The 25,286-nt window shown below is 47.8% G+C and overlaps 1 protein-coding gene and 1 long non-coding RNA gene across 3 annotated transcripts; one reads left to right on the forward strand and one right to left on the reverse strand.

Annotated features, from left to right (window-relative positions):
- Positions 1-1,134: 1,134 nt before the first annotated feature.
- On the forward strand, positions 1,135-7,313 carry LOC136482663 (uncharacterized). Of its 2 annotated transcripts, none has more exons than XM_066479871.1 (2): positions 1,135-1,396; positions 7,105-7,313. In XM_066479871.1, exons 1-2 carry the CDS (start codon positions 1,212-1,214, stop codon positions 7,178-7,180), a joined length of 261 nt encoding a protein of 86 aa, XP_066335968.1. In that variant the 5' UTR covers positions 1,135-1,211; the 3' UTR covers positions 7,181-7,313. The 2 variants fall into 2 exon arrangements, with proteins under 2 accessions (XP_066335968.1, XP_066335967.1); XM_066479870.1 differs by lacking the exon at positions 7,105-7,313 and adding an exon at positions 1,960-2,275.
- Positions 7,314-12,381: 5,068 nt separating this feature from the next.
- LOC136484118 (uncharacterized) lies at positions 12,382-14,428 on the reverse strand. The gene is made up of 3 exons (XR_010765770.1): positions 14,342-14,428; positions 14,123-14,204; positions 12,382-12,777 (listed from the first exon to the last, which is right to left on the reverse strand). It is a non-coding gene; the product is annotated as an uncharacterized lncRNA (long non-coding RNA).
- Positions 14,429-25,286: the final 10,858 nt, after the last annotated feature.

Here is a 25,286-nt window from a genome sequence, read left to right on the forward strand (position 1 = left end):
TTAAAATTCAAAGGGTATAATGGAATTTTTCATACATAAGGTATAATGGTCGCAGCGAAACAACTCCATGACACAAATTCACCCAATATCAAGGCCCTATTTGCTTACATTCACGTGGATGGATTCATTTTAATGCCGGTGGCAGCAGCTGAATTGAACATGTAGTCTCTCGAAGGTACTGTAGCACCACTGCAAGTCCATCTATTGGTCTAGGTTTAGGAAGAGTCCAGAAGATAGGATTGGTTGTTAATCAAGCTGATTTAGGTTAGGTTGGGTCCTACTTATAAATATAAGCGGACATGTACTATTTAGATTAAGCAAGAATAATCAAGGGGTAAAATCCTAAAGCTTTCTAGCCTGTCCATGTTGGAGCCACCGGTGGCTATGCTGCTCACTATGCACCTAAACGGCTGCAGCATGCTGCCCCCCTCCATCTCTCTAAGGTGCGGCCGACCCTAGAGCGGTCATTCCCTCCTTCTCTAATCACCTCTAATTCACCCAATTCTACACCGATCCCTGTCTCACATGCCTACCACAACAGAACCATTACATAAACAAACAAACAAAATGAGGAGCAGTGAACAACAATCTGTTGGAACATATGTAAGGGCATCTTTGGATCCCTATAGTCTAAAGTTTAGTTGGCTAAAGTTAAGGACTAAAACTTTAAACCATCTTAGCTCAATTGTATGATCTAAGGCCTCCTTTAGAACACAGGAATTTCAAAGGAATTATACATGAATTTCATATGAATCAGTTTATTTTCATAGAAAAATGCACGAAACAAAAAAAAAATCCTTCAATACAGAGGGGCCTAAAGTTTTTTTTAGGTTGGTTAAATTTTAGATAATACCTTAGACTTCCTATTTTAGAGCTTTATGAGCTTTTTTTTTTTGAGGAAAGCTTTATGAGCTAAAATGGACTCGAGTTCAGTGGCTAAACAGACCATGGATCCATACACGACCGAAAAAACTCCCATGAAAGAATCACCATCTGTAAAGAAAGAAATAAACAGAACGCCTGAAACACGTTAGATATGGAAGAAACCAGTCTGCAGGGCCCGGTAGAGCCCAACAAAAGAGAATTCAAGGGACTTACCACCTCCCAGGCCCAATCCAAGGGACTTCCCAAGAATTCACTTCCCAAACCCTAGCCACAGCATTCACAACGCCTCCCGCCACCGCCGCCGGCGCCCGGTGGCGATTCCCGAGATGGCCTTCGCGGGCAGCACCGACGACTCGGCGGAAGATTATTCCGCGGCGGCCACCGTGGTGCGCTTCGACCCTCCGCTCCCTCTCTTCCGCGCGCCCGTCCCCTCCCCGGCCTCCGGCGACGGCCCCGTCGTCCTCGCCTTCCGCGACGCCGCCAGCTGGCGAGCCGCGTCTCCCAGTGCGAGGTAATCTACCCTGGCCCCTGACTACCCCGTCTCCCCTCCTCGGTCGTATCTGTGTTGGCAAAGCAATGAACTTTGATGCGTGAAGCAATGCGTGAAGCAAAGCAATGAACTTTGATGCAGCGTTGCGAGTCGGATGGAAATTGATTTAGCGTGCAGCTTGCATTGTTCAGTTGTCTGGAGCGTGTCGATGGAGCTATTAAAGCTGGAAACCTTTGCCTGTCAACTGATCATGTCTCCTTATTGCGCTGGCCGAGGTGCCTTGCGCTAGTCATGCGACGCAGTAAGTCTAGCAGCTGCAAATATCAAAGAGGGCAAACCAGTTCCTGGCTACTGGAGTTCAGTGGTTGGGGTTGACACTGCGCCATAATCGTTGGACTATGTTTATTTAGCTTATGGATTTTATTTGGAAACTAGAATGGTAGTTATGGAATCAGTAAAAGAAGGCTAGTTGGGTACTTGAGCTTATTCAGACAGGCTGGTTTTCGTCATCTGATGCCCCATTTGTGTTTGTTATCTTTCAATGTGACATTTATATTTGTTTCCTTCAAAAATGTGGTTTTCAGTTTCATCCCAGTTGACGAAGAGAACAAACCACTTCCTGGCATCTGGAGTTCAGTGGTCAGGGTTGGCCGTGCTATATAACATCGGGCTATGTTTGACTTTTGGTCTGTTTGTGATGCTTTCTTTGTGGAATTCTGGTTATGGAGTCTGTAAACATAGACTAGTCGAGTGCTTTAGCTTATTCAGGTGTACGGGTTTTTTTTCCCTTCCATGTCCCATTTGTATTTACTTCTTTCAGTGTGGTTTTTACTTTATTCCAGCTGTCTCAACTATCATGCTTTTACACTGAGCTAAACCACAATCGATTTTGTCTGACAATGATTAGTTGTTGCCTGATTACCTTGATGCTAGTGCTCTGTCTTTTGGGAGAACAGCCTTCCCTACAATATTTTCCACAACATTAACTAGAAATACATTATACATGCTTCTGCTCACCACAAAAATTGTACTTTAATGAGATGAGTTATGTTTTCTCTTATTCTTTAATGTAGCTTCCCAAGTATGTGCAACTTATGTTCTCTTCTTCAAGTGAAAATCTATTTTCACTATGTTCTGTCTCAAATGCCATCGATCATTGATTTCATCACTGAGATAGCCCCCGTTCCGTCATCCCTTCTCTTTTTTTTTCCCTCTTGTTCTCTCCTACCTAAAGTGCAAAGGATTTAATTTACCATTGCAGCTGGCCGAGTTGGCTGGCTCATGTTCTGTCAGTCAGTAAGTATAGCAGCAGCATACATTAAAGAGGGCAAACCAGCTCATGGCTACTTAACTTTAGTTGTTGTGGTTGACACTGCTCCACAGTACACATGTCAAATCGACTTCTTGTATTGATATCTGCATATAATGTAATTTATTGGTGTCAAGGCTTGAAACAGAGTGGTTGACATGTGGGAAGCACAGTTCACTAAGAACATATTGTATTGGATTTAGTGATCCTTCCCCATGATATTAGACATCAAAGAGGGCAAACCAGCTCCTGGCTACTGGAATTGAGTGGGTGGGGTTGACAATGTCCCATTACATTGGACTATGTTTGTTGTTTGTTTTGCTTGTGGCTTTTTTACTTTGTGATCATGTGTTCTTTCTGGAATGCAGTTATGGAATCAGTTAAAGAAGGCCAGTTGGTGACTTGAGCTTATTCAGATAGGCTGGTTTTTGTCCTTCCATCCTCTATTTATGTTTGTTTTCGTTCAATGTGAAATTTGTGTTTCTCTTTCAATGTGGTTTTCTGTTTATCCCAGATTTCCAGTTGACAGAGAGCAAACCATCTCCTGGCATCTGGGGTTCAGTTGTTGGAGTTGAAGTTTTTCATAACATTGGTCTATATTTCACCTGTGATTTTTTACGTTTTGATGTTTTCTTTGTGGAATGCCAGTTATGGAGTCAGTAAATATAGACCAGTAGCTTGAGCTTATTCTGATGGACGGGTTTTTTCCTTCCATGCCCCCTATTGTTTTTGTTTTCTCCCAATGTAGCTCTCAGTTTATCCCATCTGTAGATGCTTTTACATACTGAACCAACTCACAATCAATCTTATCTGACAGTGATTAGTTGGCTTATTAATCAAACTCCGGTGCCCTGTGTTCTTGGAAAACAGCCTCCTTACCATTTTTCCACAACATTTGCTAGAATCTATATTATACTTTTTAAAGCTGCTGCCTTGTGACCATGAGGTCACGGGTTCAAGTCCTGGAAACAGCCTCTTGCAGAAATGCAGGGAAAGGCTGCGTACAAAAGACCCAAGTGGTCGGACCCTTCCCCTGACCCTGCGCAAGCGGGAGCTACGTGCACTGGGGCTGCCCTTTAGGTGTTGCCAGGTGAATGCGTGGTTTCTCAGCACAAGCTAGTGGTGGCTGACTGCCGCTTCCTGGTACGAGCTCGTAGGGTTAAACAAGCCAAGATTGCAAGAACAAAATGGTGGAAATTAGAAGGGGAGGCATCAAAGGTCTTCAAGGAAAGAGTTATTAAAGAGGGCCTGTGGGAGGACGAAGGCGATGCAAACAACATGTGGGAGAAGATGGCAACATGCCTTCGGAAGGTTGGGGCAGAGGTACTTGGAGTGACCAAAGGAAGGGGATGTGACTTGAAAGACGCTTGGTGGTGGAACGAAGAGGTGCAAAAGGCTATTAAGGAAAAGAAGGAATGCTATAAGCGCTTGTACCAAGATCGGTGTGCAGACAACATAGAGAAGTACAAGGTGGCAAAGAAGACTGCAAAACGAGCGGTGGGAGAGGCGAAGGGGCGGGCCTACGAGGGTCTTTATCAACGTCTGAATACGAAGGAAGGAGAGAAGGACATCTATAGGATGGCTAGGGCTCGCGATAGAAAGACGAGGGACTTCAACCAAGTCAAGTGCATTAAGGATGAGAGGGAGCAGCTCTTGGTGCAGGAGGATGAGATCAAACATAGATGGCAAGAGTATTTTGATAAGCTGTTCAATGGGGAGAATGAGAACTCCGCCGTTTGTTTGGACGACTCGTTTGATGACACCAATAGGCGCTTTGTGCGTAGGATCCAAGAGCAGGAGGTTAGAGAAGCTCTGAAAAGGATGAAAGTGGATAAAGCGATGGGACCTGATGGTATTCCGATCAAGGTGTGGAGGTATCTCGGGGATTTAGGTAAAGTATGGCTCTCGAAGATGTTCAACAAAATATATCGATCGAACAAGATGCCGGAAGAGTGGAGAAGAAGCATATTGGTACCAATCTACAAGAACAAGGGAGACATCTAAAGTTGCACTAATTATAGGGGAATTAAGTTGATGAGCCACACGATGAAGCTGTGGGAGAGAGTTATAGAGCATCGACTGCGAGGAACGACGCGGGTATCTACAAACCAATTCGGTTTCATGCCCGGAAGGTCAACCATAGAAGCAATTTTTCTAATAAGACAAGTTATGGAGCGGTTCAGGGAACAGAAGAAGGACCTACACATGGTTTTCATTGACTTGGAGAAGGCCTATGACAAGATACCAAGGAATGTTATGTGGTGGGCGTTAGACAAACATAAAGTCCCAACGAAGTATGTTACCCTCATTAAGGACATGTACAACAATGCCGTGACTAGTGTCCGAACAAATGATGGTAACACAGATTACTTCCCGATTAAAATAGGACTTCATCAAGGGTCAGTCTTATGCCCGTATCTCTTTGCCTTGGTAATGGATGAAGTGACGAGGGACATTCAAGGGGATATCCCTTGGTGTATGCTTTTTGCATACGATGTAGTGCTAGTTGATGAAAGTCAGGCAGGAGTAAATAGAAAACTAGAGCTGTGGCGGCCGACCCTAGAGTCCAAATGTTTTAGAGTAAGTCGAACTAAAACAGAATACATGAGATGCGACTTTAGCAACGCTGCACATGAGGAGAGAGAGGTGCGGTTGGAAGGTCAAGTGGTGCCTAAGAAGGATACCTTCCGTTATCTAGGATCGATGCTACAGAATGATGGAGATATTGATGCAGACGTTTGCCATAGGATCAAAGCAGGGTGGATGATGTGGCGCCAAGCATCTGGCTTTCTCTGTGACAAGAGGGTACCACAAAAGCTTAAAGGCAAGTTTTATAGAACGGCAATTAGACCCGCCATGTTGTATGGAGCAGAATGTTGGCCTACAAAAAGACGACATGTCCAACAACTGAGTGTCGCGGAAATACGTATGTTATGCTGGATTTGCGGTCACACAAGGATGGACCGAGTTCGGAATGATGATATACGTGATCGCCTAGGGGTAGCACCAATCGAAGAAAAGCTTGTCCAACATCGGTTGAGGTGGTTTGACCATGTCCAAAGGAGACCTTCAGAGGCACCAGTGCATCGTGGAGTCCTATGTCGAGATACCAACTTGAGGAGAGGTAGAGGAAGACCGAAGTTGACGTGGGAGGAGGCAATAAAAAGAGATCTGAAAGGATGGGATATACCGAGAGATCTCTGTTTGGATAGGAATGCTTGGAAAGCAGCTATTGACGTGTCTGAATCGTGACGAGGGGCTCATGTTGGGTTTCAACTCTAGCCAACCCCAACTTGATTGGGACTAAAAGGCTTTGTTGTTGTTCTTGTTGTGATAAAAAATATTGTATTTTGTAACCAATTAAGTTATGTTTTCTGTTATTCAGTTTATCTTCTCAATTATTTTCTCAAGTGAAAACCTATGTTCACTTCTGTTTATTTTCCTTTTTTTTGTTCCTTGTTATCTCCTACTCTCTCCATTCCAAATTATAAGTCGCTTGACTTTTTTGGTACACCTATTTTGCTATGCATCTAGATATAATAATACGTCTAGATACATAGCAAAATGAATGGATCGAAAAGTCAAAACGACTTATAATTTAGAACAGAGGGAGTACTTGAAGCGCAAGGGATTTTTTTTATTTATCATTGCAGCTGGCCGAGTTGCCTGGCTCAAGTTCTGCCGGTCAATAAGTATAGCAGCTGCATACATTAAAGAGGGCAAACCAGCTCATGGCTACTTAGCTTTAGTTGTTGTGGTTGACACTGCTCCACAGTACACATGTCAAATCGACTTCTTGTATTAATATATAACATCTAGGCTAAATTAGAGAATTTATGATTGACATGCGAAACATAATTTGCTGTTACAACTCATTGTATGTTCTCTTAGTATAATGATATGCAGCTCTCCTGCGTGTTCGATAAAAAGGAACTCATTGTACGGGATTTAGCTATCTTTTGTATGATACCAGCCTTTATTTTTTTTAAAATGATTTTGTTACCTAGTGTTTTGTCAAATTTCATGTCTACTGTAGCTTATGAAGAACAGTGAGGAAAGTTTGTCAAATTTCATGTCTTACTGTAGCTTTATGAAGAGCAGTGAGGAAAGTTTGTCAAATTTCATGGCTTACTGTTGCTTTTTTTAAGAGCTATGCACGTCAATAAATGATCTGAGAAGTAAATTCAATTTCTCTCAGATCTAGTTATGCTGCCTTGGAATATGGATATGTATTTCCTGTTATGTTACTTCCTGCTCACTGAGGCTGAGCTTGCCATATTTCATTTGCGTTGCACATATCATTCACATTTGACACATGCTTTAATTTGTTGTAGTGTACTTAGTACTAGATTCTGTTTCATAAGAGTTCATTTCCCTCCCTCAAAATGCAATAACATGACACGGAAACACATCTTTGCAGGCTGGTGCACGATCAGGGTGCTCAATCAGCGCATCACGCAAATGCAAGCCTCCCTGGTGGAAAGGCTTATTTGTAGCTGCCCCGACTGATTACAAAGAAAGAGAGAGATGTGAAGAGCGAGAGATGGCTGCTTGTCTCGAGGCAGCAAAGGAGGCTTGCATCAAGTTTGCAAAGGGAAAGTGCATTGGACCATTCCGAGATGCAAGGATCGCCTCTGAGGGTCTCCTGGAAAATACAGATTTTGATGTCTGGGGTGCTGCCGCAGACAAAACAACATCAACATCATCAAGTGCTGTGAACAATCAGCAGTCGTTTAGCCCTGATCTTGGTGTGACAAACTACAGAGGAAGTGATGTGCTTGACAGCTTGTCATCAAAAGAAAGCAACAGCTCTGGGTGATGACCGCCAAAGGCGTTGCAATGGTCAAGACACTTGGATGGAATTTGGAATCAGATCAAATAATCAAATTAAGGCATATATGAGGTCTGATGGTGGTGGTTTCATGCCATGCTTGCGGTCCTGTTATTGAATTACTAGGAAGGTAAAAAAAGTTAATTTCTGGGAATGAATGCAGGAGATTAATAGAGAAGAAAAGACTAGAGGTCTGGTGGCCGAGAGCAAGATCGGCGGGCATGGAGTGGAAAGCAAGACAACCTGGTTACTGTTGCTTTCTGGGATTGTTTGAGACCATCGGACGAATCTGGGCAACACTATATATGTGTAATGTTGCTCAGGTGCCGTCTGAATACCAGTGGGATTCTAGAAGGGATCCTAGAATCCAGATTTTAGATAGCAAAAGAATCCATAGGTGTTTGGACCCTGGATTTTAGACTCAGATACTAGTATCTTACGTTAGGTTGTGAAGGATTTGATTTACCTGCGGGGGTTCAGTTCGATAGAACTCGTTGCATCATTCCTCCTCCTTTCGGAGCTCAGGACACAACGGGCATGGAAGTGCAATTCATTGACGTCCAGAAGAGGTGCTTACGTACACTGTAAATAGGGTTTTTTTCTTAATAGCGGTGGGGTGTGAGTAATGCAGTTTAACCGTTTTAGTTATGACAGCCAAGGTAAGTATATCTGTACATTATGATGTTGGAGCAAGCTCTGCCTGCATTGCTAACATAACACTTTGATGGCAGTTGATTTTTCTTGAAACACGGAGCTGTAAAACTCAATCCTGTTGTTTCTGCGACGCATCCCTGTGCAGTGTCCCGCGTTCGTTTCTGAAAATCAATGTGCGGTGATGATCTTTGTGCTGCCTAGACACTCGGTCGACGTCTTTGGTTGTCTGTTGCACGGGAGTTGCCGCTTGCAATGCTTTGTGGACTCGTGTCTTGTGATCGTGTGGGCCGGAAACTGTGGTACTACGTGGATGGATGCATCGTGCAGGTCTGCGGACTGGATGGAATCCCAGGCAGGGCAGGCGCATGCAGGATGCTACAGTGCCAGGCTCCCTGCTGATGCTCGCTGTCCGCTGGTCCCTGGGCCCTGTTCCTCTCTCTCGACTCTCTCCCTTCCTCTGAGACGGACGGACACACGGCTCCACGACAAGCTACAGGGGGCGTGCCGGCCTAGATGGCCGTGCTCTGTCCCGACGCGCTTCAAGGCTTTCTGTCCGTGTCCCATCCGCCGGCGGCGCGTGTATGCATGCGGTTGCCCCAGTCAAAGGAGGGCTCGCGCCCCGACGACGACCTGTCCCCCACGTCGGAGGCAGCGAACCAGTAACCACAGCACTGCCCCTCTTCTTCCTCTGCTTGGGTTTACGAGTAACCATCTTTTGTTACTGTCTGCTGCTACTGCGGTGCTAATCGCGCGCGTTTAACTCTAACCCGATTCCCTTCACACGGTCACGGAGCAAGCAAACTCGCAAAGTCGCAAGGCATCGAACAAAACCTTTTCATTGGCGCTCGGGACTCGGGAGTCCGGATCCGGACACAAGTAAAAGTGCCGCTAAATTTTCTGTTCGTATTCCGTGGACCGAAATACCTTTGGAAAACGCCAATGAAACTGTAATAACCACCCATTCCCCCGTTCCACATGAGTGCAACCGTGCATATTAAGAATAAAAATAAAAATTTTGTTGACATCAGCATGTGTACAAAACCTTTTCAAAGTAAAAAAAAATAAAATAAACAATACTGTGATTGCACCATCATGTTCTTTTAATGAACTATTCAAAACATGATCCCACGTAGATATATTTACGTAAACTTAAACATTTATCTCACGAAGATAGGATAGGATATTTTTTTTATTGATACTCCCTCCGTCCTAATATGTAAGGCGTAACCACTTTTTGTTCATGTCCCATAATATAAAGCGTGCTCTCTCACAGACTTTAATGTAGTAGTACTAGTGTTGAGAGAGGGAATTAAATGCGTTCTTGGTCTTTGAACCAGAAGTGGTTACGCCTTATATACTAGGACGGAGGGAGTACAAGCGAAACGATATTCTAGGTCATGCCAGATAAAATGTTCCGTCTTCGTAAGACAAATGTTCTAATTTCAGTAGAAAAATATTTCACACTTATGATAAAAGGATTCTAGACATGAAAATAGAAAAAAATTAAGCAATTTCTATATATGATGTAATCCACAGAAACGCAAAAAACACATCATAAATAAAAATATTATTTCAAAAGGTTTTATACAATATGAACATTTTTTATCATGTGTACTCATTAATTTCAATATCGTTACAAATATTATCACAAATACTAAAAAATAATTATGAAACACCCATTTATACAATATTGACAACATAAAATACATCTCGAACATCATCACAGGTGTACATACTAAACGAACATTACATATATGTCATGGATTGTACGAAATAAAAAAGTAAAAAAAAATAAATTAAAACAAACAACTAAAATAATTAATTAGAGTAAAATAACAAAGAAGAAAAAGGAAAATAAAAATAAGAACCAATATGCTATGAAAATATAAAGAAAATAAAATGAATGAATTTCTTAAATATAAAACAAAATTCTTTGAAAAAATGTGATGTGAAGGAGAATGCTCGGCCCCTACTACCATCTGAGCACTCGGACAAGAAGATTACTGGCGGACGACCTCTAAGTCAACTCTCGAGGATTGGAGGTTTGAGTATGTATAGTTGACTAGGGGCAGTGCATCCCAACCCAAAAACAATGAGATATTTTCTGTACTCGCCATGTTACGTAGACACTACAAATAAAATCATATTGTAAATAGATGATTTCTTCAAAATAAAGTTTTGTCCAATCACGTGTGTTGTCTCTCCTATCACATCTCTTCATATCTAAGAAAACATTTCCTTCTCTCTCATCTTTAATTTCACACAATTCCTATCTATCAGTCGCCTGATTTTTTTTAAGTCCATTCAGGCGACGCCGTGCACTCGTGCCATCACTGGTGCGTTCCGTGATGCTAGAAAAGCTAGTGCATGGTTGGAGCGACGACGCTGTTGCAGCACACGAGCACCTGCGAATGCTGAAGCTATGCGACGGAGCATGCATGAGGCAAAAGAGGCGGATTTCTTTGGATGCTCCTATCATTAACGTGCTGAGTAGTACTAGTAGGCTAGTAGCAGCTAGATTGTTTTGTTAATTGTTTTTTTGTCATACTATATTATTTTTTTTGTCCATGTCTACCTACAAAAAACAATTGTACAATGTTAATTGTCTTTGTGCCAACATAGATCAAATTTTTTTAGGTTTGTGGTTTTGTCTAGCGGGTTTTTTATTCTCGGACTTGAAAACTGTAGATTACAGCCTACAGAAATTGCGATAAACTAAAGCTGCAATTTTAACATAAAACATGTGCAATAACCGTCGCCTGAAATGAAGTTAAAATTCAGGCACCTGAATTTTAGCAACTCCTTTAATTTCAATGCCACAACCCTATTTTGCTTAGTTAACTCTCTAATTAATGAGCATAGAAATAATACCTTTTGAATTGAGACCTTCTATTTAAAAACGGATTACAACGATTCATACTTGAATTTTATCGCATACGAATTGAGACCAAACAGATAACTGAACATCTAGTAGAGATAACTGGACATACTAGTAGGCAGTACGGGCTTCTCCTTGGCTCGCTTTCCCCCCAACAGCCAACAGCTTTTCACGCCTCAGTCTACGGGTGTACACGTGCCTGGAGCCCTGGAGCACTCTGTCATGATCAGATTAGCAAAGGCTCTCTGTTCAGCATGACACAGTGTTTTTCTCTCACGACAAATCAACTAACAGTATTTTCAGCCATGGCTTATCAGCCAAGCGAACGGGGCGATGCTGATGTCCCCATCAGTGGAAGCTTTCAAGAGAAATTTTGGCAAATAATTTGCCGAGTATTACAAGGAATATTTATGTTAGTTATAGTATTGGATCACCATGTAAATTCACCACATTCTGGTTTTAATTCCTCCCTCCGTCCCTAAATATTTGTCACCGTTGGTGTGCGTGCCGCAAGTTTGACTTGATTTATAAAAAATACGTGCAACATTTGTATGTCTAAATAAATTTATTAAAAAACTAGATTCAAAGATCTTTTTAATGATACTAATTATGTATCATAAATATTAATATTTTTTAATATATATTTAATCAAAGTTATTTATCGGGAAACGAAAACGACAGATATTTAGGGACGGAGGGAGTCCTCCGTTGAGGAGGGAGGAGTGAGGAGGTATCCAATAATATAAGCTGGCAAAGAGATATACAACAGTAGTTATATTTAGGAGACACTGCGAAACGTGTGGACATCTTTTTCCCTTCATGCTAGCCTCTTATCTTTTATACTATTAAGTGGATAAAAAATTGATTCAGCTTTAAGCGTACTTTTTTTTATGCTTGATCAGCACGGAGAAACCTAAGCGTACCTATTAATGTTGGTTTGGATTTGCAGGCGTGACATCATAATACTCGAGGCTTGTTTGGATACTCACGTATCTATTTCAATCCACATATGTTGAGATGGATTAAGATGCAAGTTAGTTTAACTTTCATCTTACCTGAGAATCTCCCCGTTAACAAACCTGTGTGATCTCAGGCCCCGAGTTCAACGCTGCATATCACACACAACCCGTGTGACCTCCGAGAGGTTAATGGGCTCCCCCGTTACCATGTGACCTCTGAGATTTTTCTCTAACGCATGTGAATTGATGTGAATACGAAAGTATCTAAATAAACCCTCACGACTCGACATAACCAAAGGGGATAGGAAAAAAATCAACCTTGACACGTCTCAAGTCTCAACTATGGATCAGCATTCCATTCAGCAATATGGTATATCCCTAAAAAGTTCCAAAGTTCTTGGCACATTTCCACCAATCTCTCCATTCTCAGATCTCACCCACCTCAAACACCCTCTACAACATCAGCAATCTACCCAGTTACAGCACGTTTTTCGCTTGATAATCCATCTAGTAATAGTTGAGGAGGTTGCCGCTGACGACGTTGTTGCTGCTGCAGGGGAAGCAGGCGCAGGAGGGCGCGTCGCTCCCCGGCAGGTGGCGGTGGTGGCTCGTGACCCTGGGCCGCCGCGTGTTGTCGGCGGCCGCGCGCCGCAGCTGCTGTAGGTGCTGCGACTGTGCCGTGGCACGCCACTCCTCGGCGCGCCGGTGCACTGTCGTCATCCGCCGCATCAGCTTCTCCTCCAGGTTCGAACGCATCTTCTGAATCTTCACCTGGCGAGTAAGCACATTGCAAAAATGTCAGCATCTGATCTGATCCAAACCTGATCAACCAGTTGGACTTGCAGTATGTCATGCATTGCAGCAGTGTTGCCTCAACAGTGCAACATGGAGAGAAAATTTTCAAACTTTGAACTCCATGTCTGTTCTAGTGTAGGAGTACATTGCATACGCATGGGTAAGTAGTATATTACTGCCACATATCATCATCACATTATCACCCCAAGCACATGCCTCCATCTTAAACTACGGTTAAACGGGGCACGATATCGCTCCGCGCTCTTGGATCGAAGCTCTTCACATGGCTCTGAGAATGGTTAGTCCAAGTTCAGAACAAAACCAGCTAAACAACTCTGATGAGTTCCGATGAACCGCGTGGGTAAAAGTTGAGTGGGGTTGCATTGCATAGAAAGCAATGAACAATCATGCCTCACACCGTTCTAAGCAACTCGGATTAGCAAGGAGACAGGAGGTGGCGGACAAGAATTCGCGGTGGATTTACCTCTGTTGGAGGCTGTGGAGGTGCAGGAAGGAAGGAAGAAGGAAATGGCAGAGCTATGGTCTAATCCCAACCTTCTTCTGTGATTTTTAATTCTGGAACTTCTTGATGCTTGGAAAATACCGAGCTTAAACACATGGTTTCTGAACACTGGCTTCTGTTTCTACTGACACGCTGGGCATTATGGATTCAATATTGGATTCAGAGTGCAATGTGTGAAGTCTGAACAGGATATATAATATCAATAGATTCAAATAGACATCGAGCTGCAATATTTCAAAAACTCTGCCCAAGTTGCAGTTCAACTGGTTCCACACGCAGTATGTCATCATAGTAAGGGTCAGATTGGGTTGGGACAAGCTATTCCCAATTTCCCTATATATATATATATATATATATATATATATATATATATATATATATATATATATATATATATATATATATATATATATATATATATATATAGCTCTACAAAATGGACCTAAATCTTTCGTTCACTGAACCTTACAGTTCAAAATACTACTCCTAGTACTAGTGTTCATCTGGTATGAAAATTTTACTGTTTGTACTGGAAAACATTGTTTATGCTGGAATATTATGAGATCAAAACACTGCTCTGGCTGAAAAAAGAAGCCGAACAAGCCGGCTTGTTGCTCAGCCGAACACTGCCGTCCTAAATGTGTAATCTGAAGTTCTGAACTTGAACAATAATCCAGACTAGGATGCCGTAATATCAAAAATTTATGGCATGAATTACAGGAAAATGATATTTGCCAATGAATTTTTTAATTAGCAAAATTAAATTTTGCACAAAGATGGTATTGAATTTTGTTGTACCTCCAGCTTTCTTGATTGTGCTTCAGCCTTGGCGCTCTCCAGGTTAATCCAAGCCTAGATCTTTGCCTCTTCCCTCTGATACCTGATCGATTGGAGCACAAAAAAACAGATTAAAATTATGTCAGAATCGCTCAATCTCTGATAAAAATTCAGAATGTCATGTCTAATCTTCCATCACTAATTCACTATGCAATGTGCCGTGCTGTGTGTTGCAGACACCTGATGCAGCTCTTGGCCCTGTCATCGTCATCCCAACGGCAGTCGCCGCCGCCGCGTTTATCGCAAGGTGGCCCGCCGCCGGCTCCGACATGTCCATCCTTAACCTAGTCGTCCATCCTTTGAAATCCGAAACAATTTCCATCATAGGAGCATAACAACCATGATTGCCCAATCAATTGCCATTACCGTGACCTAACTTAATTGCCTCTGCAAAACACACATTAGTCACAGTAATCACGTATTGTCATTAATCACCGAAACCCAACTAGGGGCCTAGATGCTTTCATGACCTACGAGCGGCCCTCGACCGGCAAGCCCGTTGCCGATAGGTCGGGGCTTTAGGGCCATACCGCTTATGGCCAGGTATGCATTCTTTATTTTTCAATCTCATGGTTGAGTTTTTGGAGTGCGACTAACCTGTACCTTTTTTACAGTGGCCAAATACTGCCAGGGTTGAGCATCGCCCCAACTCCTATGCGGGTGGAGTGGACACCCAGCCTGCACCGATCCACGGTGAGTGTCGGGGAGGGCAGGCCGGTGGTGGTGGTGCGACCTTCCCTTCCAAGGGCGGCGCCCCCTGGGTCGGTCGCGAGTACGGCGACAGTGGTGGCGACGACAGTGGCGGCGATCCCTGTGGTGATGGTGGAGGCCTTGTTGGAGGTGACCCTTGTGATCCCTCCTGCACCAGCTATGGTGGAAGAGGGGAGGGAGACCGGGCTCCCTGCCTCACCGGTCGGAGGTTCACATGGCTCACCCTCCTGGTCGGAGCTAGAGGTGTCGGGGGGACACATGGCCAGGCCAGAGGTGGAGCTTCTACCGGTGGGTCGTGAAGTCAAGGTTGTGGAGGTCCCCTCCGACGACGAAGCAGGTGACAGGGTGGAGCCACCGGCGCAGTCGCAGGAGCTAGCGGTGGTCCAATTGTTGGCTAGGCCTTCCAGCGGGCTGGGGGCGACCGACCTGGTGTGGCCTTGCCTCAAGGACCCAAGGAAGGTTCAGTTTATCCTTCGGGATGAGCAGGAGACTCAGCTCTAGGACGTGCTTGGGGGGAGATGACTCGCGATGGAGTCCGATCTCGCCCAATCTCGGGAAAGGCTTGAGGGGGCCTTGGAGTGGGTCAAGGTCATCCAACGGGCAGTTACGTTCGACCTACCCCGTATCACTGAGGTAAGTTTTCTGTGCTTGCCCTCGACCCCTTGGTCTTCTCGCTGGTTACTTCAGAGTGTTTGCTTCTTGCTTTGCAGGGTTTGGAGGAGATGTTGAGTTGTAAGTCCTGTTTCCTCTGGATGGAGCATGCCCAGGAGGCCATGATGTCATGGTGGGCCGCTGAGCTCGAGCGTGAACAAGAGTCCACCCACCGTGAGTCTCAAGGCTGAGCGGCCAAGCGGCTGAGCTGACGGAGGCACGGGCGGCGGAGTGGGCGACCGCTACTGAGCGGGGGCTTGAGATGGCGAAGGTCTACCAGGCAGAGACTGAGGTGGCTCTCTAGAAGTCCTTGGCGGAGACCGAGGTGGCACTCTAGAGTTCCCTAGAGACCCTAGAGTCAGAGCGGAAGGCCTGGTCGGAGGTTGACCAGGAAGTGCTCGCGCTCTAGGGCCAGGCGCTGGGGCTGGAGGAGTTGAATGCTCGGTTGTGTGAGCAGGTGACTCGGCAGGAGGAAGGTCTCTCCATCTTGGAGAACGCCCACCTCAGTATGTACCTATTCTGCTTTTGGTTGAAGTCTTAGTTTTTCCTTTAACTTGCTTCTAAGCGTGTCGTCCTTCTTCTAGAGCTGGGCGGAAAGGTTGAGTCACTAGAGCAGGACCTGGAGACGGCCAAGGCGATGGTTGGCCGAAATGCAGAGGCACTAGCCAAGTCCCTTGAGGAGCGATGTGCTCTCGAGGGGGACCTCGACCAGCTTCGCAATGTAGCCTAGGTCATCATCTCGGAGGTCTTTGGGTTGGCGCTGAGCACCAGCACGCCCGTCATCCGACTAGTGGAGGTCCCGGACGAAGTGCGGGCGCTCATCACTGACAGGATGTTCTATGGGACGTCGGGGGTGCTGACTTCAGTGGCGATGCACTACCCGGACCTGGACTTCGCTGCCATCTACAGCGGGTACGCTGACGGCTGGAGCCCGGACGCCATCCATGCACTCGGGGAGAGCTTGCTGCCACACACACAGTTGGTGGTAGAGCAAGTCTCCACATAATGGGTGATGGAGGCTCGTCGCACGAACGTAGCCAAAGGCATGCATGAAGAAGACGTCGTCCAGTCTGCGAATGGAGCGGAGCCTACGTTGGAAGCAAACGTCGCCCCACCTACGACCAAGCCGAGCATCGTCCAGTTGGAGAGCGAGCAGCTCCTACCATCGCCGGTCGCGCCGTCAACCGATACCGCTGGGCAGCCATAGTAGGAATTAGAGTAAAAGTAGTTTAGAAGATGTAAAGGATAAGTTCGTGGGGGAGCCCCCTGTGTAAACGTTTTTGTGTATCCATGAATACAGTAACTTTGTTTTTGTGATGAATCACTTCGTTCGGGGAAGCTTGTCCCATATGTTCCTTGTTTTTACCCTAGCATAGCTCTATTTTTATTCTTTCTTTTTTGTACCTGCCCATTCGAACCATAGGCTGTAACCTTAAGAACCTGGGCATGGCCTGCGAGGCTCAGCTGCTCGTAACTATAGGTCATGGCGGGGAGCGATCGGTCAGAATGTTGAAGCAAAGTTACGTAAGGTAATTAAACGAATGGACTACCCTTTCATTCAGGTAAAAATGTATTTACCATGAGATAGTAAAACAGAGAGGTGTTATCGCACCCTCGTGGAGCCCCCGAGCGACCTGGGCCGAAAGTGTTTTGGGTCAGGGTGCTCTGTAGGAGCAAATGTTGAAAGAAAAATGGTAAGACCGAATTTTTACGGGAAGAAATGACGTAACTGTTCGATGTTCCGAGTGTTGGTGAGAACGTCGCTGTTGTCGTCCTTCAGTCGGTAAGCACCCGGTCGGATCACTTCGATCACTGTATAGGGTCCTTCCCATGGCGAGGAGAGTTTGTGCTTCTCCTTGGTTGATTGGGTCCTTCGAAGCACGAGGTCTCCGACCTCGAGGGTCCTTCCTCTGATTTTCCTATCATGGTACCTATGAAGAGTCTACTGGTAGCGAGCAGAGCGGATGACTGCAGTCTCGTGGGTCTCCTCGAGTAGGTCAACTGCGTCTTGTTGAACCTCCACGGCTTGGTCATGGTCGAAGGCCTCCACTCTTGGGGCGCCATGGTTGATGTCGGAGGGCGGCACTGCTTCAGCTCCATAGGCTAGGAAGAATGGTGTGAACCCTGTGGATCGGTTCAGGGTCATTCTTAGGCTCCAAATGATCGCTAGGACCTCTGCAACCCATCGCCCTACGTACTTGTTGAGTCAATCGAAGATGCGTGGCTTAAGTCCTTGGAGGACCATGCCATTGGCACGCTCAGCCTAACTGTTATTATGTGGATGTCCGACCGAGGCCCAGTCGATCCTGATGCCATATCCATCACTGAAGTCCAAGAACTTCTTTCTGGTGAAGTTAGTTCCATGGTTAGTGATGATACAGTTAGGAACGCTGAACCGGTAGATGATGTCGAGGAAGAATTTGACCGCCTCCTCTGAGCGGATGTTGGTGATGGGCTTGGCCTCGATCCATTTGGTGAACTTGTCAACCGCTACGAGTAGGTGCGTGAAGCCGCCCGAGCCCTTTTTGAGGGGTCCTACCATGTTGAGGCCCCAGACCACGAACGACTAGGTGATGTGGATTTTTTGGAGCTCTTGTGCTAGCGAAGAGTTTACCGAGCGTAGAACTGGCATCCTTCACACTTGCGGATGACCTCTACATCTCATAGTGCAGTGGGCCAGTAAAAGCCTTGACAAAAGGCTTTTTTGACCAGCGACCTCGAGGCCACGTGGTGTCCACAGATTCTGGCATGGACCTCGAGGAGGAGCTGCTTGCCCTAATCGGTGGGGATGCACTTCATGATTACTCCTGATGGACTTCGCTTGTAGAGTTTGTCACCGATCACGGTGAATGTCTTGGCGCATTGAGTGATTCACCGTGCTTTGGTCCTCTCTAGTGGGAGAACCTCCTTAAGGTGGTAGGCAAGCAATGGCGCTCTCCAGTCGATTGGATCAAGTGCCATCACAGTGTTGTTGTCGGGCAACATCATCATGGGGGCGCCGAGGTCGGAGCCCCTAAGCGCAGGGTTAGCACCGGGGTCGGAGCCCCTAAGCGCGGTGTTGGCACTAGGGTTGGAGCCCCCGAGTGCCGGTCAGAGTCAAAGTGTGTCCGGACTAGATCTTCTAGGATGCGAGCAGACGGTTCATGAAGGTTGTTGATGAAGACCCCGTCCGGAGACAGAACCCGTATGGCAGCCAATTTTGTGAGAAAAACGACGACTTCGTTGTCCTTTCGGGGGACATGGTGTAGCTCGATCCCCTGGAATTTGTCCTCGAGCTTGCGCACCTCCTGGCAGTATGCTGTCATGAGGGGGCTTTTGCAAGAGGACTCCTTCATGACCTAGTTGATGACTAGCTCTGAGTCACCACGAACGTAGAGTCATGTAGCACCAAGCTTGATGGCGATGCGTAGTCCGTTGATGAGGGCCTCGTATTCCGTGGCGTTGTTTGAGGCCAAAAAGTGGAGGTGGATGGCGTAGCAGAGCTACTCTCGTCTGAGGAGATTAGAACCACTCTAGGCCCTGAGCCAGGCCCCGTCACGGACCCGTCGAAGTACATCGCCTAGTACTCGTGGGTGATGTCTAGGGTCAGGAGCTGGACCTCCGTCCATTCAGCAACAAAGTCTGCGAGAGCTTGAGAGTTAATAGCGGTGCATGGGATGTACCTGATGTTGTGGCCCATGAGTTTGAGTGCCCACTTGGAGATCTATCCTGCAGTGTCACGGTTGCGGATGATGTCTTCGAATGGGTATGAAGTGATGACCATAACTTCATGGTCGGTGAAGTAGTGCAGGAGCTTCTGGGTCGCCATCAGCACGGCGTATAGGAGTTTTTGCACCTAGGGGTACCGGACCTTGGGGTCGGTGAGTACCTCCCCGATGAAGTATATGGGTCATTGGACCTTAAGGTGGTGTCCTAGCTCCTCCCTTTTGATGACTAGGGCGACGCTCACCACGTGCTTACTTGCCGCGACGTAGAGGAGGAGGGGTTCTCCCCATTCGGGAGCGACTAGGATTGGGGCCGACGTTAGTGATGCTTTGAGGCTCTCCAAAGCCCATTGTGCTTCCTTAGTCCAGACGAAAGTGTCCATCTTTTTGAGAAGTTTAAAGAGAGGCATCCCCCGCTCGCCGTGCCAGGAGATGAATCGGCTCAGGGCGGCCACATAGCTGGTGAGCCTTTATACGCCCTTGATGTTGCGTATGGGACCAATGTTGGAGATGGCCGTGATTTTTTTGGGGTTGGCCTTGATGCCGCGCTCAGACACGATTTATCCAAGGAGCTTCCCCTTTGGAACCCTGAAAACACATTTCTCAGGATTCAACTTGATGTTGAACCTTTGGAGGTTCATGAACGTTGTAGCTAAGTTAGCGATCAGGTCGCAAGCTTGAGCCATTTTCACCACTATGTCATCAACATAGATGGCGATTGTTGGTTTCAGTAGCTCGGCCTGATTAGGCTGATCGAGCGGATCGATTTGATCGGTGAAGCATTGCTGCATGCACCTTTGTTAGGTGGCACCAGCGTTCTTCAGACCAAAACCATGGTTATGTAGTAGTACGAACCATACGAGGTGATGAATGAGGTTGTGAGCTGATCAGATTCTTTCATCGTGATCTGGTGATAGCCTGAGTAGGCATCTAGAAAGGAGAGGATCTTGCACCCCACCCTAAGGTGAAGTCGACTATCTGGTCTATGCACGGCAAAGGAAAATGGTCCTTTGGGCATGCCTTGTTGAGGCCTGAGCAGGTATGTCTGCATTCTCAGGATCACGCCGTGGAAGGGAGAGCGCACCAGGCGGAGCTCTGACCGGGGGATGTGCATGGCGTCGAGGGTGTCGACCTAGAGGATGTTGAGGCCGCTGCCTCCATCCATCAGCACCTTGGTGTGGCGCTTCTTGCAGATGATGGGGTCGACGACGAGCGGGTAGCGGCCTAGTCTGGCGACGTGCAAAGGGTGGTCCCTCTGATCAAATGTGATCAGAGATTCTGACCAGCGAAGGAAGGAGGGGATGGCCATCTCAGCAGTGCATGCCTCTCTATAGCACACTTTGTGCTGGTGCTTGGAGTAGATGGCATCAGAACCACCGAAGATCATGATGCATTCCTCGAGCTTAGGAAAGCCATCTTCGTCCTTGCCTGCCACGCCTCCTTGCTTGGCTGCTGCCTCCTTGCCCTTTCCTTTTTTGGCCCGCCGACCTGTCATAGGAAGTGCTTGAGGAGCTCATAGTCCTTATAGAGGTGCTTGAAGGGGTAGATGTGGTTGGTGCATGGACTATCCATGAGCTTGTCGAAGTGGCTGAGCTCACCCTGCTAGGGCTGCTTGCCTACGTGATCAGCCACGGCGACCAACACGAAGTTGGCTGGTCGGTGCCAATCCTTCTTGTTTTTCTTGCCCCTCTATGTGGAGGGGCCCTCATCTTGGTCCTCGTGCTTGGCCTTGCCCTTGTCTCGGCCTCCGTTGAAGACCGCTCCGACTGCCTCCTCACCGAAGGTGTGGTTTGTAGCGAGGTCGAGCAGGTCGCGGGTGGTCTGGGGCTTCAGATAGCCAAGCTTGTGGATCAGGGACTCACAGGTCATCTCAGAGAGGAATGCACTGATGATGTCCATGTCGGCAACATCAGGAAGGGAGTTGCACTGCTTCGAGAATCTATGGATGTAATCCCGCAGGGACACATTGGGCTCCTGCTGTCAGCTTTTGAGGTCCCAGGAGTTACCAGGGCGGACATACGTCCCCTAGAAGTTCCTGACGAAGATCCTCTTGAAGTCCGCCCAGTCGCGGATGCTGTCGTGCAGGAGAAATTTGAGCCATGCTCAAACGTGTTCCCCCAAGCAGATGGGGAGGTACTGAATGATGAAGTGGTCATCATCCACCCCTCTGGCTCAGCAGGCAAGCCTGAAGTCTTCGAGCCATATACCAGGGTTTGTCTCTCTGGTATACTTGGCTATGTTGGTAGACAGTCGGAAGCGCTGTGGGAACGACGCTCTCTGGATGCGTCGGCCAAAGGCCCGCGGTCCTGGGCCATCCGAGTTGGGACTCCGGTCGTCCGGCCGGTGACCATGCCTGGGGTGCGTCTCGCCAATCCCCTCGATGGTCCGGCCGGAGCCCACGTTGCCTGTTCTCACCGTCGCCCGATGGACGTCATCATCATGCTGGGCCCAACGCCGGTTGCTGATGACGCTGTGAGCATCTTGGTTTGGCCCGAGGCATTCGTGCATGGGGGGCGGTGTGGAGCGGGTGCTAGGGTAGGCCATGGTGTAGCTGCATCCTCTTGCTCCATGCCTGGTGTCTATAGAGGTGAGTGGATGGAGCGGTGCGTCTGGTGCGTGCCCGCTCCCCTGGTAGGGAGTGAGGCTACGAGTCGGTGTCGTGACGCGGAGCTCTTCGCCTATTGAACAGCAGTGGTTTCCACCAGTGCCCGGAGGTTCCGGTGGACCGCCTGCTCCTGGGGGTCGATAGGCTTGGGAAGGCTTCGCTGAAGCATCACCACTGCGGTGATGTTCTGACCAACCCGAGCAAACTATGGGGGATCATTCCCTCCATCGATGATGTCGCGTTGAACCTAGCGGGTGCCACCCCAGGCGCCGCTCACTGGGTTACGCGCAAGGGGCACATCATGGTGCACCGAGCGCACAGGCGCATGTGGCGGTTGGTTCTGCCGCCTTTGTCGTAGCTCCTCGCCATGCTCCTGCGCACATGTGAGGGCCTCCACATGAGGGTCCAGAGGGGTGCGGGTCTATAGAGACTCTGCTACCACCACTAGCTGTCCTGGAGCATCCACCATAGCGCACTCCCAGGACAGAGGGTGGCCAGGTGCCACATCGCCGATGCTAGAGCCGTCGCTCTCAACCTCATCATCCATGAGGTTGTGGAAGGAAGTGGGAGCATAGCTCACCGATGTGAGAGGGGGGCGGCGCCAGCATTTTTCAAAGCCCCCAGGCATACGCATCCGTGGAGGACACGAGGCCGTAGGGGAATTGGTCATGCGGTGGTCGCAGTGGGGACAACGGTGTCCCTTTCGGAGAATTGGCGGAAGATAGTAAATGGCGAGTAAATAACAAAGTGTACGTTACTCACAGTTGGGTTTGAGCCATGCCCGGGCTCAGAGGGAAGCGCAGGCGCCTCGTTGTTGAGGTCACGAGGCGGTTCGGAGCCGTCAGAGAGCGCTCCTCTTCCAATGGGCGCTGGGACAAGTGCCTCCTCGCGGAGGTGAAGCACACCGAGCCGGTCGATGACGAAGTCCAGGCTTCTGAAGAGGAAGGCCTAGGATGGCTCGAAGATGGGTGGAAACCACATCCCAATAGGTGGGAGTGCGGGAAACTCTAGTGAGCCGAAGCGAGTCGAATTGCTTGAGCCCACCATGGCGAAGATGGCAGAAAGGTGGGCCATCCGATGACCAAAAGCATGAACGTACAGCGTCTTCCCCACGAACGGCGCCAACTATCGGTGCAGAAAGTGACCAACACGTAAATATTTATAGTTTTACCATACGTTGTGATCGGATGTGGCCTAGCACTCAATGACACAGGGTTTATACTAGTTCAGGCAACATGCCCTACGTCTAGTCTAAGTCGGTCGATGACTTTATTCTTGAGCCTAGGTGCTCAAAGTTTGTTGTGGGGTTATAAATGAGAGGGAGAAAGATAGGGGGTGCAAGAGGTCCGGTCGGACTCTGGACCGAAGGGCCGAGAGTGACGGGAGCTCCTACGTGCGCTAAGTAGTCGAGCATGTGCTCTGTGTAGCTTTAGAGTGTCTAAAGCTAGCAAAGGGTGAATTGATCATTGGTTGTTCGGATCGTTCGAGTCCTGAATGGGTCATCCCCCTTTTGGAGAGAGCGCATCCCCTTTTATAGATGAAGGGGACTGCCTTACAAGTGAGAGAGAGACGAGTGTGTATGCTACTAAGTCTTGTTACCCACGTCGTTGGGTACATGATGATGGTAGGCGCCCACAATACTGTTGATGTCAGACGCATGTGGGAGGTTTTCACCGTGGTCACCAGGTATGGTAAATGTCGGTGCCCACAACACTATGGATGCCCAGATGCATGCGGGAGGCTTTACCGCGTTTGCCTGGTATGTGAATTGATGGCGCCCACAACACTATAGGGCAAATGTTGGCGCCCTCAACACTGTTTGGGTTCTGACATGTCCAGAAGGTTGTAGAGCACCCTTCTGAAATTTTCTATCGGTACTATCCTGCAGGTGTGCAGGGTACGGTCTTCGGTATTGCAGTTGTCTTGAGCGCCCTGCCTTACTTGCTCTGTATGTTTCCTAGGCCCTTACCGAGCGGGATTCCCTGATCGGTTGGTCCCAGTAGGCTCCGGCAGTGCTGGTCGGAGGAGAGCTGTAGGCAGAGGTTCGGTGCGTCCCCGGTCAGAGACGTGGGTCAGAGTCAGAAGCATCGTCTGGCTAGGCCTTCCGGTCGAAGAGGCGGGCCAGGGTCGGAAGCGAGCGTCGTTCCTCCTGGGCTAGGCCTTCCGGTCGGAGAGGCGGGCTAGGGTCAGAAGCGAGCGCCATTCCTCCTAGGCCAGGCCTTCTCGGTAATAGAGGCAGTCCAAAGTCAGAAGTGAGCGTCATTTCTCTTCGGCCAAGCCTTTCGGTTAGTGACTGGATCACCCTTCTAGCCTGTCGTTAGGTTCTTGGGCCAGTCTAGGAGTCATGCGTCGTTCGCAACATCGTCTGCTAGGCCGAGCTTTTGCTAGGAAGCAGGTCCATTAGGGACCCCGGGTTTATGTACCCAACAGGTTTCATCAAGGATTACATCATCTAGAAGTTTCACGGTGAAGCAGAGGATCTGAGTGCTGGTGCATCTGGAGGAAACTCGTCAACAACGACGGTGGTGGTGAATGTAGAACCTGATGGAGGACAACAACCCTCTTCAGCAGCAGCAGCTGGCGGGCACGGCAATACTACTAGCGACAATGCAGATCATGATTACATCATGATGGATGATCTGCTCCAAGACATGGCCGACAACAACGGTGGTGGGGGCGGCGATGGGGATGGCGATGAGCCGGCTACTGTGGTGGAGCCTGAGGATGTGGAGCTTTTTGAGGAACTTGCTAACCGTCTGGACCACGATGATGTTCTGTTTGGGAGCCCAAGGTGGCTGGAAAATTTCAGAGAGATGAAGCATGCGGCAATTGATCTCCTCTATAAGGACTATCCAAAGCAGTGGATGGCGCTATGTTTTAACCTACAGATACTGATGCTGAAGGCTCACCATGGCTGGTCCAAGGCTAGCTTCAATGACCTGTTACATATCCTTGCTGACACATACGCACAGGGTAACAAGGTGCCCGCCAATACCTATCGGGCGAAGAAGCTAATCCGGCCAGTGGCGAAGAAGCTTAAAAAGTTCCATGCCTGCCATAACTACTATATCCAATATCGGGGTAAGCATGAGAACTTGCAGAGCTGTCCGCACTGCGGCATGAGCCGGTACAAGAGGAATGCTGGTTGTCGTGTGGACACGGACGACGAGGGAGCCTCGACAGGGCTGAAGAAGAAGAAGACAGCCAAGAAGAGTAGTGCAAAGCAGATCCCATCTCCTAAGGACGAGGAAGAAGAGGGTTACACATAGAGGAAAAGTCCTACCCTATCCATGTGGTACCTACCCGTGATCGATCGCCAGTGTGCTATATTCAGGAATCCCGAGGATGCCAAGCTGATGTCTTGGCATGCATCTGATGAGCGCACGAAGGACGATAGCAAGTTGTGACACCCCGCCGATGGCAAGCATTGGAAGCGTTTCGATGACAAGTTCTC

Source organism: Miscanthus floridulus, chromosome 9, assembly GCF_019320115.1.
Source record: "Miscanthus floridulus cultivar M001 chromosome 9, ASM1932011v1, whole genome shotgun sequence".
NCBI lineage: Eukaryota > Viridiplantae > Streptophyta > Magnoliopsida > Poales > Poaceae > Miscanthus > Miscanthus floridulus.